Consider the following 16,300-nt stretch of genomic DNA (forward strand, 5'->3'; position numbering starts at 1 on the left):
CATTCTGGTATACCTGCACAGCACTCAAACAGGAAGTGGGTACCTCCTCCTCACCATCCCATTCTCTGCTTCAATTGCCACTCTGCTAGTTTCCATCTCCGGTCACCACCCCCTTCCTGACAGGCAGTGCCCAGTGTAGGCCAAGAAACAAAACTTAACAAAACTATTTATTGCAATAGTTCCAAACAGGTGGAAGTGGACATTTAACTGCCTTGGACACACTAAATGAGCGGTGCAGCTATAAAGTTTAGGAACATGGTAATGATGCATGTGTTTGAAAAACAAAATGCATTAGCCAGTTTAAAATAAAGAAATGAGTCACTGTTAAAATCAATTTTTTTTTAATTCAAGATCATCAGCTTTGCTGGTGCATTTAAATGAAATTCAGGGTCATAGTTTTTAAAAAAGTGCGACTATGTGCATGGTGAGCGTGTGCCCTCTGCAATTGTAGGATTAACAGACAAAGTCTTTTCCCTGGGGTCGGAGAGTCCAGACCTAGAGGGCATAGGTTCAGGGTGAGAGGGGAAAGATATAAAAGAGACCTAAGGGGGCAACGTTTTCACGCAAAGGGTGGTACGTGTATGGAATTAGCTGCCAGAGGATGTGGTGGAGGCTGGTACAATTGCAACATTTAAGAGGCATTCGGATGGGTATATAAATAGGAAAGGTTTGAAGGGACATGGGCCGGGTGTTGGCAGGTGGGACTAGATTGGGTTGGGATATCTGGTCGGCATGGACGGGTTGGACCGAAGGGTCTGTTTCCATGCTGTACATCTCTATGACTCTATAATTACATCAGCAGCAAGTGCAACCAAAAACTTACTGTTGCATTTGACTGTAACTGTACACTCACTTCTTGAAAAGACTGAATTTGAAACTACTTACGATTAGTTGCAAGGACTCTGTTTAAAACTCTCAATTGTTGAGTTTGAACAATAACACAGTTTTACTGTGCATGATCATACTGTACAAGCAAAATATGGAATATATATTATCGCACAGGATGCAGTAAATTCTTACTACTAACTTGTTCATTATAATTAGACTATTTCAGTTGATTCAGTGTAGCCTGTGAAGCAAGAAAACCTCAAAGCTTTTGCAATTCGGTTTAATAAATATTACTAATACATTACTAATACATTACTAATATATAGAGAAGCTGCAGAGCTGGGCAGAAAGGTGGCAGATGGAATTCAATGTAGCTAAGTGCGAGGTGATTCACTTTGGGAAGAATAACAAAAAGATGGGGTACTGGGCTAATGGTCGGATACTTGGTAGTGTGGATGAGCAGAGGGATCTTGGTGTCCATGTACACAGATCTCTGAAAGTTGCCACCCAGGTAAATAGTGCGGTGAGGAAGGCATATGGCGTACTGGCTTTTATTGGTAGAGGAATTGAGTTCCGGAGTCCTGAGGTCATGATGCAGTTGTATAAGACTCTGGTACGGCCGCATCTGGAATATTGTGTGCAGTTTTGGTCGCCATACTATAGGAAGGATGTGGAGGCATTGGAACGGGTGCAGAGGAGGTTTACCAGGATGTTGCCTGGTATGGAAGGAAAATCGTATGAGGAAAGACTGAGGCACTTGGGGCTGTTTTCATTAGAGAAAAGAAGGTTTAGGGGTGACTTGATTGAGGTGTACAAGATGATTAGGGGGTTAGATAGGGTCGACAGTATGAACCTTTTCCCGCGTATTGAGTCGGGTATTACAAGGGGGCATAGCTTTAAATTAAGGGGGGGTAGATATAGGACTGATGTTAGGGGTAGGTTCTTCACTCAGCGAGTCGTTAGTTCATGGAATGCCCTGCCAGTAACAGTGGTGGACTCTCCCTCTTTATGGGCATTTAAGAGGGCATTGGATAGGTATATGGAGGATAGAGGGTTAGTGTAGTTTAGGTGGGCTTGGATCGGCGCAACATCGAGGGCCCAAGGGCCTGTACTGCGCTGTATTCTTCTATGTTCTATCTGATTCCACCCGTCTCTATACCAGCAAGTGCTGCAAATGCAGTCGTTGGCTTGCTGAGGTAACATCTGACATTCTAATGCTCGGATCAGACCAAAAACCGCAGAATTCACAACACTGACTGGAATACTGTTAGCAAAAGCATTCCCTTCCACTGAACTTGAGCAGGGAACATTAGAACTTCATTTCAACATCACGTGCACAAGGTGAGAAGTTAAGTACTGAGTCAGAAATAACTAAAGAAGTGGGGAAAACAGAAATGGATGTATGTTAGAAATGACAGTGAGATATTATTCAAGTTGACAGATTCAATTGCTGTGATGTCACAAGAAACAACATGACAACGACTCACCACCAGGGGTACTCAAGCATCCATGGACTGGTGTTGAGCGGACTTTTAACCTCACTTGACATGAGTTGACTACAATGTTGTCATTGGGGTTGAGGTTGCGTGTGCTCACAATGCCTGGTGCATAATAACCTCTCATCAGCAAGTAATTAGTATGCGAAGCTTGAGGAGCCTTCACTTCAAATTTGGGTTTGCTTCCAGTTTCGTCCAGATCATCATCCTCATAATCATCAATGCCTTCCTTCCCCAACCTAAAAAATACCAAATCAGAGAATAAAAAAATCCTCCTCTTACAACTATCAATTTGAGGATCAAACCATTCTACTTGAGCGAGTGCAAGAAAAATATTTTGGAAAAAAAAACTGAGGGACAAATCTACCCAGCAATAAGTAGCTCACACTTTCCCCAATTCCCACTCCGTCCCATTAATTTTATCTCAGTTTTGTGAAATGGCAAAATGACGTGTGCCCACAATAATAAAACAAAAAAAATTAATACACTTCCATATCAAATGTGTTCATTAAGCCACACATTTAAATTCTTTACATGTTGTCTATAATTGGCCAATATTTTGCCTAGAGGTGTTGGGGGCAAGTTGGGAGGTGGGGGGGTGTGGAAGAGACAACGATTATAATGACTAGATCCCTTTACCTTTTTATCACTTCATTGTCTACAAGCGTGCTGTCCACAACCACAATCTGCTCAGGTATTGAGACGTGGAAAGAGAGCAGACCGAGGATAAATAAGGATATGGTAGCCACACAGTAGCCGCCATTTCCGTCCAGAGGGTAGGTGACCATTTCTGTCTCGATAGGTGTCTCTTTATCCTGGAATGAAAAGGTGTTGGGGAGATCAGCCTCGCCTGCATTCTTCAACTTTTGTACAAAATTATATGATTCCGAACAAATGTTGCTGGGAAATCGCCACATGAAGTTCCTGTAACAAATCATCCAGATCGAACATTACAAAATGCTGAAGAATCACTGAATGCAAAATGAAGACATCAACCAGGCAGCAAGGGTTGTTTTATGATAATCACACTGATTTCCCTTTTGCAGAAGTTACGTTACCCAATTCTTGACCTACACAGCAGTTCAACACGGAAAGCTTTTGAAGTCGTCAATTCAAAGTAAACCTTTGAACAGAACCACACTGCGCTTTCAAAAAATTTTAATTGAACATTATTCCACAAATAGGAAAACAGGTGCTCAAAAATAAAAGTTCTTAATTCACAAAGAGTAAATCACCTGTACTAAATCCAGTGACACTGCTCAGTTACTGCTGCTATTGCAAAATCAATACCTCACACAGTGTCATAAGAAGTTAAACTGACAGGTATTTGGAGTTTAGCAGCAGCTTTATTTTAAACATTTCAGTACCTACCTGTAGTATGCCTGAGATAACTGATAAGACATTGGTGCGAAGGGCAATGCTCGACTCTTCTTGGGACCCAAGGCTTTGCTGACCCTGCGACGGTTTACCAAGCTTCGCTGTTGAAACTCGAGAAACACTTTTACCAGTACTTCATCCTTGTATTGTTTGTAGAGGTGAAAAGTCTAGGGAAATAACAGTTTTACACAAAATTACTAATGCTCAGTTTAAACTAAACAAAACTTCGGATTCATCACCAGTTTCAAAATTTAGAATCAAAATATCGTAATTATCAGCAGCAAGGAACCTAGGCAAAGTGAGTACTGCAGAAGCTGCAAGGGACCTAGCCTATTTGGCTGGGTCTATTAAGCCATTACACATCATCTTCTTAAATACATTTCTCATTTCTAAACCTTTAAGTTCTTTGTACCATGTCAAAAAGAGAGCAGAGAAAAGTCAAACACAAACAAGTACAGGGGCCCCTGCGTTTTACAGAACCGCAGAATTTTATTTTCCCGGTGGAAGGCAACCGTTTCATCCTCTCGATACATGGGATCTAGGTGTCACTGGCAACGTCTAGCACTTATTGCCCATCCTCAAACTGTCCTTAAAAAGCAGAAGTGCCTTGGCTTCTTACATTTTACTGTGGTGCCATTTCAGAGAACAGTTATAAAAGTCAGCAAGTTCAGGCCAAGCAAGAATGGCAAATGTTTTCCTTAAATGACTTTGGTCAACCAGATGGGTTTGTATAAACAACAGCCCAGTCACTGCATGGTTACCATTACAATGACTACATTTTTACTTCAGATTTATTACTTAATTGAACTTAAAATCTTGGTTTTATGGTGCCTTTTGAACTTATGACTCTAGAATCCAGTCCTCAGGATTATTAGACCTGTTCTGTAAACATTATATTACTGTTCCCGACAAATAGCCCATTCAGCAAAATGGACACAAAATGAATTACACCTTGCAATGCTAATAGAAAGAAGTGCTCAGTCGAGATACTCAACTATTAGTGCCTATGATTTAACCTCTGATTTTTACATTTTGTCACAGTGATCATAGTTTGCATTGTGAAAGACTGCCAATGGGGTCAATGCCAAACAGCAACATCATAACTGAGCTCTAGCCAGATCTCACATTAGGAATGCCATCTCCAAGCTAGACCAGGAATGCTGACAATTTGCTTATCTTGTAGAGTTAGCTCTGCACAATCTGTGACTTAGAGTCATAGAGATGTACAGCACGGAGTCAGACCCTTCAGTCCAACTTGTCCATGCCGACCAGATATCCCAACCCAATCTAGTCCCACCTGCCAGCACCCGGCCCATATCCATCCAAACCCTTCCTATTCGTATACCCATCCAGATGCCTTTTAAATGTTGCAATTGTACCAGCCTCCACCACTTCCTCTGGCAGCTCATTGCATACATGCACCACCCTCTGTATGAAAAGGTTGCCCCTTAGGTCCCTTTTAAATCTTTCCCCTCTCACCCTGAACCCATGCCCTCTAATTCTGGACTCCCCCACCCCAGGGAAAAGACTTTGTCTGTTTATCCTATCTGTGCCCCTCATGATTTTATAAACCTCTGTAATATCACCCCTCAGCCTCCGACACTCGAGAAAACAGTCTCAACCTATCCAGCCTCTCCCTGTAGCTTTAATCCTCCAAGCCCGGCAACATTCTTGTAAATCTTTTCTGAACCCTTTCAAGTTTCATAACATCTTTCCAATAGGAAGGAGACCAGAATTGCATGCAATATTCCAACAGTGGCCTAACCAATGTCCTGAACAGCCAGAACATGATCTTCCAACTCCAGTACTCAATACTCTGACCAATAAAGGAAAGCATATCAAACACCTTCTTCACTATCCAAGCTACCTGGGACTCCACTTTCAAGGAGCTATGGAACCTGCACTCCAAGGTCTCTTTGTTCAGCAACACTCCCTAGGACCATACCATTAAGTGTATAAGTCCTGCTAAGATTTGCTTTCCCAAAATGCAACACCTTTCATTTATCTAAATTAAACTCCATCTGACACTCCTCAACCCATTGGCCCATCTGATCAAGATCCCATTGTAATCTGAGGTAACCTTCTTTGCTGTCCACTACACCTCCAATTTTGGTGTCATCTGCAAATTTACTAACTATACTTCCTATGTTCACATTCAAATCATTTACATAAATGATGAAAAGTAGTGGACCCAGTATTGATCCTTGTGGCACTCTACTTGTCACAGGTCTCCAGTCTGAAAAACATCCCTCCACCACCACTCTCTGTCTTCTACCTTTGAGCCAGTTCTGTATCCAAATGACTAGTTCTACCTATATTCTAAGAGATTTAACCTTGCTAACCATGGAGAACCTTGTCGAACGCCTTACTGAAGTCCATATAGATCAGGTCTAATGCTCTGCCCTCATCAATCCTCTGCCCTCATCAATCCTCTTTGTTACTTCTTCAAAAAACTCAATCAAGTTTGTGAGACATGATTTCCCACACCCAATGCCATGCTGACTATCCCTAATCAGTCCTTGCCTTTCCAAATACATGCACACCCTGTCCCTCAGGATTCCCTCCAACAACTAGCCTACACCGACATCTGGCTGACCGACATCATTGTTCCCTGGCTTGTCCTTACCATCCTTCTTAAACAGTGGCACCACGTTAGCCAACCTCCAGTCTTCCAGCACCTCACCTTTGACTATTGATGGATACATTAGCTAACTACATTCCTGATGATGAGTTTATGCTCGAAATGTCGACTCTCCTGCTCCTCAGATGCTGCCTGACCAGCTGTGCTTTTCCAGCAGCACACCTTTTGACTCTGATTAGATTAGATTACTTACAGTGTGGAAACAGGCCCTTCGGCCCAACAAGTCCACACCGACCCGCCGAAGCGCAACCCACCCCCCTACATTTACCCCTTCAACTCACACTACGGGCAATTTAGCCTGGCCAATTCACCTAACTTACACATTTTTGGACTGTGGGAGGAAACCGGAGCACTCGGAGGAAACCCACGCAGATACTGGGAGAATATGCAAACTCCACACAGTCAGTCGCCTGAAGCAGGAATTGGACCCAGGTTTCTGGCACTGTGAGGCAGCAGTGCTAACCACTGTACCACCGTGCCGCCCACTCCAGCATCTGCAGTCCTCACTTTCTCTTAACCTCCTGCACCAGTTAACTGTTGATGGAGCAGCTGCATTTTAAACTAATGCTTTATTCAATAGGTAGTAATCAGCACTGCTACAAGGACATTGATTGATAGTCCAGATAGGTTTAGTAGTGGTGCCTTTCATATCTCATTGAGCCATCGCTCAATTGATAGTACATTAGCCTGAGTCACAAGATTCCAGGTTCAAGTCCGACGCCTGGGTTTGAGTACAAAAATCAAGGCTGATAGTCCCGTGCAGTATTGAGGGAGTGTTGCATTTTCAAAGGTGCAGGGTTTTGGACAAGACCAAATTAATCCAGTGCCCATTTGCCCTCTGATTTGGTAAGAGGTGCCCAGAACTTACTTCTTAATTAACATTATCTTTCAGCAAACATAACACATACAGATCATCCTGCTAATTACCATGTTTGCTGTTTGTGGGCGATTCTATGCACAGTTTGGCTTCTGTGCTTCCTACAATACAACAGTGACTAGTCTTCAAAAGCACAAGAGCTAGAAATTGCTTTGATGCATCATATGCTTATCTAAGGCACTGTACAAATGCAAGTCTTCATCTTACTTAAAAGATTATTTATTTTATAGCCTGACAAAAGGTCTGATACAAAATTAAAAACATCCACTGAAAAGACTGCATTTATTAAAACCAGGTAAATTTGAATGAGGTGCACTCCCTCAGTTACATAAATACCTGAAAAGATTGGCATGATTTCATCTGTGTATCAGAGAGAGCCAGCGTGCTCTGAATGAAATTCTGCAGGACCAAGTAATGAATATCATCAATGCTACAAAAGAAAAAAATGAAGTAAACTTCCTTCACATCCAGGATAGTTTAACATCCAGTACATTTTCATTGCAGAACAACTCAATCTCTATGTTTGGTTTGTTAACAAGAGGCTGCAGTGAATGAACTCCTACCAGTGATATGCTCTGTACTAAATTCAAACTCTTGTTGTGGTTTTCAAAAATTTGGTTCATATCATTGCCTCAACATGTGATAACACTGCCATTACGTAATTGAGCAAAAAGAAGTATCAACCTTACACTCCCTGTGACATCCTTAGGTGGTAGATTTTTAAACTGCGCACTGGAAAATTATAGATAATGAACTGACAGTCAACAGAAAGATGAAAAGAAATGATGAAATTGTAAAAAAGGTGCTGACACTCTAGGACTCAGCGAAAATTTATCCCTAAAGGACATTTTCTTTGCCAGAGGAGAAACTTCAGACGAAAAAGTACCTCCCAGATCACATCATAGAATCCCTACAGTGTGGAAACAGGCCTTTCAGCCCAACAAGTCCACACTGACCCTCCGAACAGTATCTCATCCAAACCCATTCCCCTACCCCTGCCTAATGCACCTAACCGACACATCCCTAAACACTATGGGCAATTTAGCATGGCCAATTCACCTAACCTGCACATCTATAGATTGTGGGAGGAAACCAGAGCACCCGGAGGAAACCCATGCAGACACAGGGAGAACGTGCAAACTCCACACAGACAGTAGCCCAAGGCTGGAATCGAACCTGGGTCCCTGGTGCTGTGAGGCAGCAGTGAGCTTCTGTGCTGCCCCCTTCTCCTTTAAAGTAGAACTTTGGGTTTTTGCTACTTTGAAGCACCATCATTACTTCTATTAGACAATACAACCACCAGAACCAGAAAATGCCTTTCATAAATACAGGAATCTAGTTTCTCAAGTGATATTTAGCTGATAAGTTTACTTGATTATTCCACAGCTTGTACGTCAGTAAGAATATCCGATCTTTAAAAATATGCATTGATGTAAACTCTTTACCTTTTAATATCATCCTGCTTCTGGTTTTCATTACTTTCTTCCCCAACTACCAATATTTTGAACCTATGCAAAAGAATAAAGTGCAAAACAGGTAAACCACAAAACTGTGCATTTAGATGTGAATACTAAGTCACAATTAAGTAGAATGAATGGCTTTGAGGTTTGTAGGGAAGAGGTGTTGGAAATTCTGGAAAGGGTGAAAATAGATAAGTCCCCTGGTCTTGATGGCATTTATCCTAGGATTCTCTGGGAAGCAAGGGAGGAGATTGCAGAGCCATTGGCCTTGATTTTTATGTCCTCGTTGTCTACAGGAGTAGTGCCAGAAGACTGGAGGCTAGCAAATGTGGTTCCCTTGTTCAAGAAGGGGAGTAGGAATAACCCTAGTAACTATAGGCCGGTGAGTCTCACTTCTGTTGTGGGCAAAGTCTTAGAGAGAATTGTAAGGGATAGGATTTATGAACATCTGGATAGGAATAATGTGATCAAGGATAGTCAGCATGGTTTTGTGAAGGGCAGGTCGTGCCTCACAAACCTTATTGAATTCTTTGAGAAGGTGACTAAGGAGGTGGACGAGGGGAAAGCGGTAGATGTGGTGTATATGGATTTTAGTAAGGCGTTTGATAAGGTTCCCCATGGTCGGCTACTTCAAAAATACGGAGGTATGGCATTGAGGGTGAGTTGGAGGTTTGGATTAGGAATTGGCTGGCTGGAAGAAGACAGAGGGTAGTAGTTGATGGTAAAGGTTCATCTTGGAGTGCCGTTACTAGCGGTGTTCCGCAAGGATCTGTTTTGGGACCATTGCTGTTTGTCATTTTTATAAATGACCTGGAGGAGGGGCTAGAAGGTTGGGTGAGCAAGTTTGCGGATGATATGAAAGTCGGAGGAGTTGTTGACAGTGAGGAAGGATGTGGCAGGTTACAGCGGGATATAGATAAGCTGCAGAACTGGGCAGAAAGGTGGCAAATGGAGTTCAATGTAGCTAAGTATGAGGTGATTCACTTTGGTAAGAGTAACAAAAAGATGGGGTACTGGGCTAATGGTCGGATACTTGGTAGTGTGGATGAGCAGAGGGATCTTGGTGTCCATGTACACAGATCTTTGAAAGTTGCCACCCAGGTAAATAGTGCGGTGAAGGCGGCATATGGCGTACTGGCTTTTATTGGTAGAGGAATTGAGTTCCGGAGTCCTGAGATCATGTTGCAGTTGTATAAGACTCTGGTGCGGCCGCATCTGGAGTATTGTGTGCAGTTTTGGTCGCCATACTATAGGAAGGATGTGGAGGCACTGGAACGGGTGCAGAGGAGGTTTACCAGGACGTTGCCTGGTATGGTAGGAAGATCGTATGAGGAAAGGCTGAGGCACTTGGGGTTGTTTTCATTGGAGAAAAGAAGGTTTAGTGGTGACTTGATATAGGTGTACAAGATGATTAGGGGTTTAGATAGGGTCAACAGTGGAGAACCTTTTTCCACGTATGGAGTCAGCTATTACGAGGGGGCATAGCTTTAAATTAAGGGGTGGTAGGCATAGGACAGATATTAGGGGTAGGTTCTTTACTCAGCGAGTCGTGAGTTCATGTAATGCCCTGCCAGTAGCAGTGGTGGACACTCCCTCTTTATGGGCATTTAAGCGGACATTGGATAGGCATATGGAGGATAGTGGGCTAGTGTAGGTTAGGTGGACTTGGATCGGCGCAACATCGAGGGCCAAAGGGCCTGTACTGCGCTGTATTCTTCTATGTTCTATAGAAGGAAGGAAAATAGAAACCCATGCAGTATCTCACTCCCAAATTTACAATTTCTCTTTCTTTCAACTCCTTATCCTACCCTGAAACAGAGATGATAGAAGGATGCTTGCTCCAAAGCTCGATATCCTGATCACTGTGGGGACCACCTGTCTGGTCAATGCATCTTACAGATGGACTTGACTGATAGCAGGAACTCATTGTGGGGTATTTCATGGAAGGAATCAGCCTCCACTCACATAGACATTAATCTTGTAGTTTGCTGATGCTAGTTAGTACACTTTATCACGCAGCACATTTAGTTTCTGTAATTTTTTTGCTCACAAAAGATCATGGAACTCTTCCAAAGGCATGACAGCACATTCAATTGTTAGAAATCAAAAAAAAATTAAACTCTAACACATCGACTTCTTATGTTTCTCCTCCCAAAGTGTTGTGATAAATATTACTCAAGCAGGGACATGCAAAGTGACCAGAAAATAATTTTAAATGGAAGCCGCAATGCTAAATTTAAATTTAAAAACCACAATAGTGTACAAACCCTCATAACTTTACAAACACATACTTGTAACACCAGAGTATACACAATAAACAGACTATTGCAGTATCAACACTATTATTGATATCACTACTAAAGAACAAAGAATAAAGAAAACAAGCCTGTGCTGACCAAGATCCTCTATCTAAACCTGTTGTGTTCTAGCCACCCACCACACATATCTCCCTTAAATTTTTCCCCTTTCACCTTGAACTCGTGACCCCTAGTAATTGAGACCCTCATTCTGGGAAAAAGCTTCTTATTTCATTACCCCAGAAAGTTATGGCTCCATACAAAAGCTAGTAATCTTACCTGGCAAATAATTCCTGCAGCGTATCTGGAATTTCAATATTTCCCGACCCTATTGCAGAAGTGAACTTCTGCCTCAGTTTTCCTACAAATTCTTTAAACTCCTCTGCACAAACCTGTGAAATTTAAAGTAGTTGTTTGAACAGAAGAGTATTTGACTGAAAGGATATAAAACCAACAGATATCTTCTCCAAAAAGTGCAGAAGGAAGAGTAAATAGAACCCTCAAACCATAGTCAAACATGGACCACCTTTATCCTTTAAAGGAACTTGTGGGGGAGATCGAAGATGGCGGCGACCCAGCAAGTCTGAGTCTACAGTGCTCCTCCCAAGACTTGGGTAAAGTGGGTCACCTACCCCCACCACACTCACCAAATCATTTATAATAGCTGTTTAATTTAATTAGTTGTTTAATATTAAATTTAAACAATTTAATCTTTAGTAGAAATGACTAAAGGGAAGGGAGCCCGCAGCTCTCAACAAGCAGGAACCCCTCCCCCACCCTCTCCAGCTGCAGCTAAGGCGTCCACAGCCGCCCCGGGGGACTTACCTACAGTGACAAGCCTTGTAGAAATGATCTCCAAACTGGACGCGAAGATCGACGCTTTCATCGAAGAGTCCCGAAGTCGATGAGACTCACTCTCGGCCGCGCTGCAGAAGCACGACCGAGACATCCAGGAAATCGAGTGCCGAGTCAGAGGGGCGGAGTTAAAGGCCGCGACCTCCGAAACTACAGCTCAATCGGCCGTGGATCAGGTCCGGACTCGCTGTTCGCGAGTCCGGACCTTAGAGAATCACATTGACGACCTCAATAATCGAGGTCGTCGAAAAAATATTCGTTTGCTGGGCCTTCCCGAACGGGAAGAGGAAGGCCAGCTTACAGTGTTTCGCGAGCAGTGGCTGCCACAGCTTTTAAATCTGCAAGCTGGATCAGGCCAGGTAAGGGTGGAATGGGCCTACCGGGTCGCAATACGCGGGCCCGGCTCGAACCAGCGCCCACGCCCGGTCCTGTTCCGGCTGCAGAGCTACAAGGAGAGGCAGATACTCCTAGAAGCCTCTAGAAATCTTGGAAAAGACCCCCAAGCTATGATCTATAAAGGATCCAAGATCATGTTATTCCAGGACTTTTCCCCAGCTCTGGTCCGAAAGAGGAAGGCATTCGACGAGGCGAAGAAGTATCGACTTAAATATTCAATACTCCTTACGCTACCCAGCGACGCTACGCTTTAACCATGAAGGATCCGTATATAACTTCGGATCACCAGAAAAGACTAAGGAATTCATGGACTCTCTTAGATAAACTATAAGACATAATGGATGTTGGTTTGCCTTTCCCCCCGCTTTGGTTTATATCCCCTTTTTTTTATCTTACTGTTTAATATTACCATGGGGGGTGGGGAGAGGGATTTGATTTTCTCCCCCGCTTTGGGGTTGTTTTCTTTTATTATTTTATGTATATATGTGGGATGTATGTATATGTGTGTGTGTATATATATATATATATAAAAAAGCTGGGGGATTTGGTTAATGTTGGTGGGGGGAGGTGGTTATCTTATTTAATTTTACCTCTGTCTTTAGGAGCGGGGTTGTTTCTCCCTTGTTATTTTGTATTAGTATATTTAATTATTATTTGTTGAGGTTGTAATTTTAATAATTATATGTTTATATATGGTATTAACATTACCAAATATATCCAGGTGTTGGTATGGGTGGGGGTAGGGTGCTCACTGTTAACTCTAGCTTTGTACTATATCTGAATTCTCCTCATTTTATTGAGGAGTGCCTGGGTCAAGGGTGGGGCATTGGTTGGGAGAGGATATGATGGACTTTTGGAGAGGAAGTGACACCCCCTGGGAACAAGGGGGAAAATCTCCACTTAGATACGTTTTATATTTTTTTATTTAGAAATAGTTTTTTTATTGTATTGGTGTGAGTGTATTAGAGAGGCTTTATTTTTGTAAATTTTATATGCTCTATGCTCGGGATGTTCTGGATAGGGTTTCCCCTCCCGAGGGGTCTCGGATTTGCCAGATGATTATGGTTGATCAGTCGGTTAAGTGGTGCACCTGGAATGTCAAGGGGAATAATTTGCCAGTCAAAAGGAAGAAAATATTATCAAATCTTAAGAAGGAAAGAGTTGATATAGCTCTCCTACAGGAGACACACCTGTCGGATAAAGAACACTTGAAATTACGACAGGGTGGATTTGATCAGGCCTTTTTTTCTTCTTTTAGCTCAAAATGCAGGGGAGTTGTTATTCTTGTTCAGAAGAATTTCCCTTTCAAAATCCTAAAGCAGATAAAAGACGAATCTGGACGATATATTTTGATTAAAGTCCTCATAAATGGAGAGGAATATGGGATTTTAAATTTGTACTGCCCCCCGGCACACCCCTTTAAATTTATAACGGAAGCCTTTTCAAAATTGATGGCTTTTGGTGCCCGTCATACAATTATAGGGGGAGACTTTAATTGCATTATCGATCCGGAAATAGATAGGATTCCCAAGAGTACTGCAGGAGTATCTCCTAGATCTAGACAATTGATGGATCTGAACAAAGAATTAGGATTAGTAGATGTATGGAGATGTCTTCATCCACAGGGCAGAGATTTTTCTTTCTACTCCAATCCACATAAATGTCATGCCAGAATTGATAAAAAGATTAATGCGATCTTTAGAGAATTTTATTCTCAGTTATATAAATCGCAGGATTGTGAAGATAGGACGAGGAGGATGCAGTCATTTTTTAAAAATCTGACCTTTCCGGGCCTAACTCCGGAACAGGTATCGGTCCTAAATGATCCTTTAACAGTCCAAGAAATACTTGATGCAATTAGGCAACTTCAGAGTGGTAAGGTACCGGGCCCAGATGGTTTTCAAGCTGAATTCTATAAAGAATTTACAGAAATATTGGCTGGTCCACTTATGGACATGTATAACTATGCAAATAGTCAGGGCTGTCTCCCGCCTTCGCTGAAAGAGGCAAATATCTCTCTTATCCTTAAAAAAAGGATCCAGAAGATTGTATATCATACAGACCAATATCCTTGCTAAATGTAGATTTTAAAATCCTTTCTAAAACATTAGCACTGAGACTAGAAAGGGTACTGCCACATATTATAAAGGAGGATCAGACGGGGTTTATTAAGGGCCGTAGATCATCCAATAATATTAGAAGGGTTTTGAATATGATTCAAGCCTGCCATCAGGGAAAGATACCAGGAGTAGTAGTTTCATTAGACACGGAAAAGGCATTTGATAGGGTCGAATGGTCATATTTGTTTTACACATTGGAAAGGTTTGTCGTTGGAAAGGTGTTTACCAAATGGGTCTCAACATTGTATAGTGATCCCAAAGCAGTTGTGGTTACCAATGGATTAAGGTTCGGATAGCTTCAGTGTGGGTAGGGGCTGCCGTCAGGGATGTCCCCTCTCGCCATTGTTATTTACGCTAATAATTGAACCACTAGCAGAAGCGAAACGAGCTGATCCTAATATAACGGCCCCGAGGATTGGTACAGGTAAACATAAAATTACCCTTTATGCAGATGATGTTCTTCTATTCCTCAGTATTCCTCTGATGTCCGTGCCTCACCTAATCCAAGTTATTAATACATTTAGCGCATTCTCAGGCTATAAAATTAATTTTTCAAAATCGGAGGCTATGCCAATGGGTGGCCTTGCTATGACACCCCACTTAGTGGACCCCTTTTTCCCTTTCGTTGGTCCCTGGAGAGCTTCTTATATTTAGGCATTTTTATTACTCCAGTATTTGGTCAGTTGTATAAGACTAATTTTGTGTATTTATTGGAAAGGATAAGGCAGGACCTCCAGCGATGGAGAGACCTTCTGATTTCCTAGTTGGGTAGAATAGCACTAATCAAAATGAATGTCCTGCCCCGTCTCCTATATCCTATGAGAATGCTTCCGGTGATGCTGCCGAGGACGGCTCTACGTAAATTATATGGCTGGCTGGGTTCCTTTATCTGGAATCATAGACAAGGGGAGGATTGGACTTCCCAGACTTTAGGAAATATCAATTAAGTTCCCTATTAAGTTATATAGCTGATTGGGTCTTGTCTGATCCACAATCAATCTGGTTGGACATCGAGGCCTCTCAAGTAAAATACCCACTTATTAATCTTTTATTTTCAGACAAGAGGAAAATCATTACAGATCATTGTAAAAACCCTATAATACTAATCACAATTAAGGCTTGGAATATAATGCGGCAAAATGAGGGCAACTCACATAAAACATCCCCCTATGCACCGATAGTGGGAGCATGGGGATTCCAACCGGGGTTTACAGATGCCACTTTTAAACTCTGGAGATCCAGGGGTATCTCATGTTTAGGGGACCTATTTAAAGATGGGGTCCTGATGTCTTTTGAACAGCTGCGTCAGAAATTCGGATTACCTAATGGAGACCTCTTTCGATACTTCCAAATTCGAGATTATATACAGAAGAAGACTACGTTATTCGATAGTCTTTATAAATCAGATAGAGAATGTAGTGTCCTACGATCAGTGGGGGTATCTTCCGTCAGTACTATTTATCATTTACTACATGATGAAGTATCGGGAGATATGGATAATCTGCTTAAAACATGGGATCAGGATTTGGGACTAGAAATCTCTATAGACACGTGGAATGATATTTGGGAAAACGCAAGAAGAATTATTATGTAACAGAACCCAGGCTATCCAGCTGAAGATACTTCATAGGGCCCATATAGCACCGGTTCGACTGGCAAAATTTAAGGCAGGAGCATCTCCAATGTGTCCCAAATGCAAAATAGAGGTGGGCACTCTTGTACATTGCCTATGGACCTGTCATAAGATCCATAGATATTGGACTAAAATAGCAAGTACCCTGACAGAAATTTTAGGAACGGAAATTAAAGTGGACCCTGTATCTCTCCTTTTGGGCTTTTCGAACTTTCCCTCCCTGGACATGTACGGGAAGAGACTATTTTCTATTCTTTCTTTCTGTACAAGGAAAAATATTTTGGTGAACTGGGTGGCTGAGGGCCCCCCTGGACTTTCAA

At 42.2% G+C, this 16,300-nt stretch overlaps 1 protein-coding gene across 3 annotated transcripts in view; it reads right to left on the reverse strand.

Annotated features, from left to right (window-relative positions):
* Positions 1-16,300, reverse strand: part of gtf3c1 (general transcription factor IIIC subunit 1) — a 73,508-nt gene that overhangs the window by 12,971 nt on the left and 44,237 nt on the right. For all 3 annotated transcript variants that reach the window (XM_043711959.2, XM_043711958.2, XM_043711960.2), the window contains 6 exons: positions 11,256-11,368; positions 8,665-8,727; positions 7,556-7,649; positions 3,696-3,868; positions 2,964-3,248; positions 2,316-2,563 (listed from right to left, as the gene is read on the reverse strand). In XM_043711959.2, the coding sequence (XP_043567894.2) occupies positions 2,316-2,563; positions 2,964-3,248; positions 3,696-3,868; positions 7,556-7,649; positions 8,665-8,727; positions 11,256-11,368 (976 nt within the window). The remainder of the gene's footprint in view (positions 1-2,315; positions 2,564-2,963; positions 3,249-3,695; positions 3,869-7,555; positions 7,650-8,664; positions 8,728-11,255; positions 11,369-16,300) is intronic.

The sequence above is a fragment of the Chiloscyllium plagiosum genome, unplaced genomic scaffold (genome assembly GCF_037043375.1).
Source record: "Chiloscyllium plagiosum isolate Xiang-an unplaced genomic scaffold, Cpla_swu_hap1 HiC_scaffold_20, whole genome shotgun sequence".
In the NCBI taxonomy this organism is placed as follows: Eukaryota; Metazoa; Chordata; class Chondrichthyes; order Orectolobiformes; family Hemiscylliidae; genus Chiloscyllium; species Chiloscyllium plagiosum.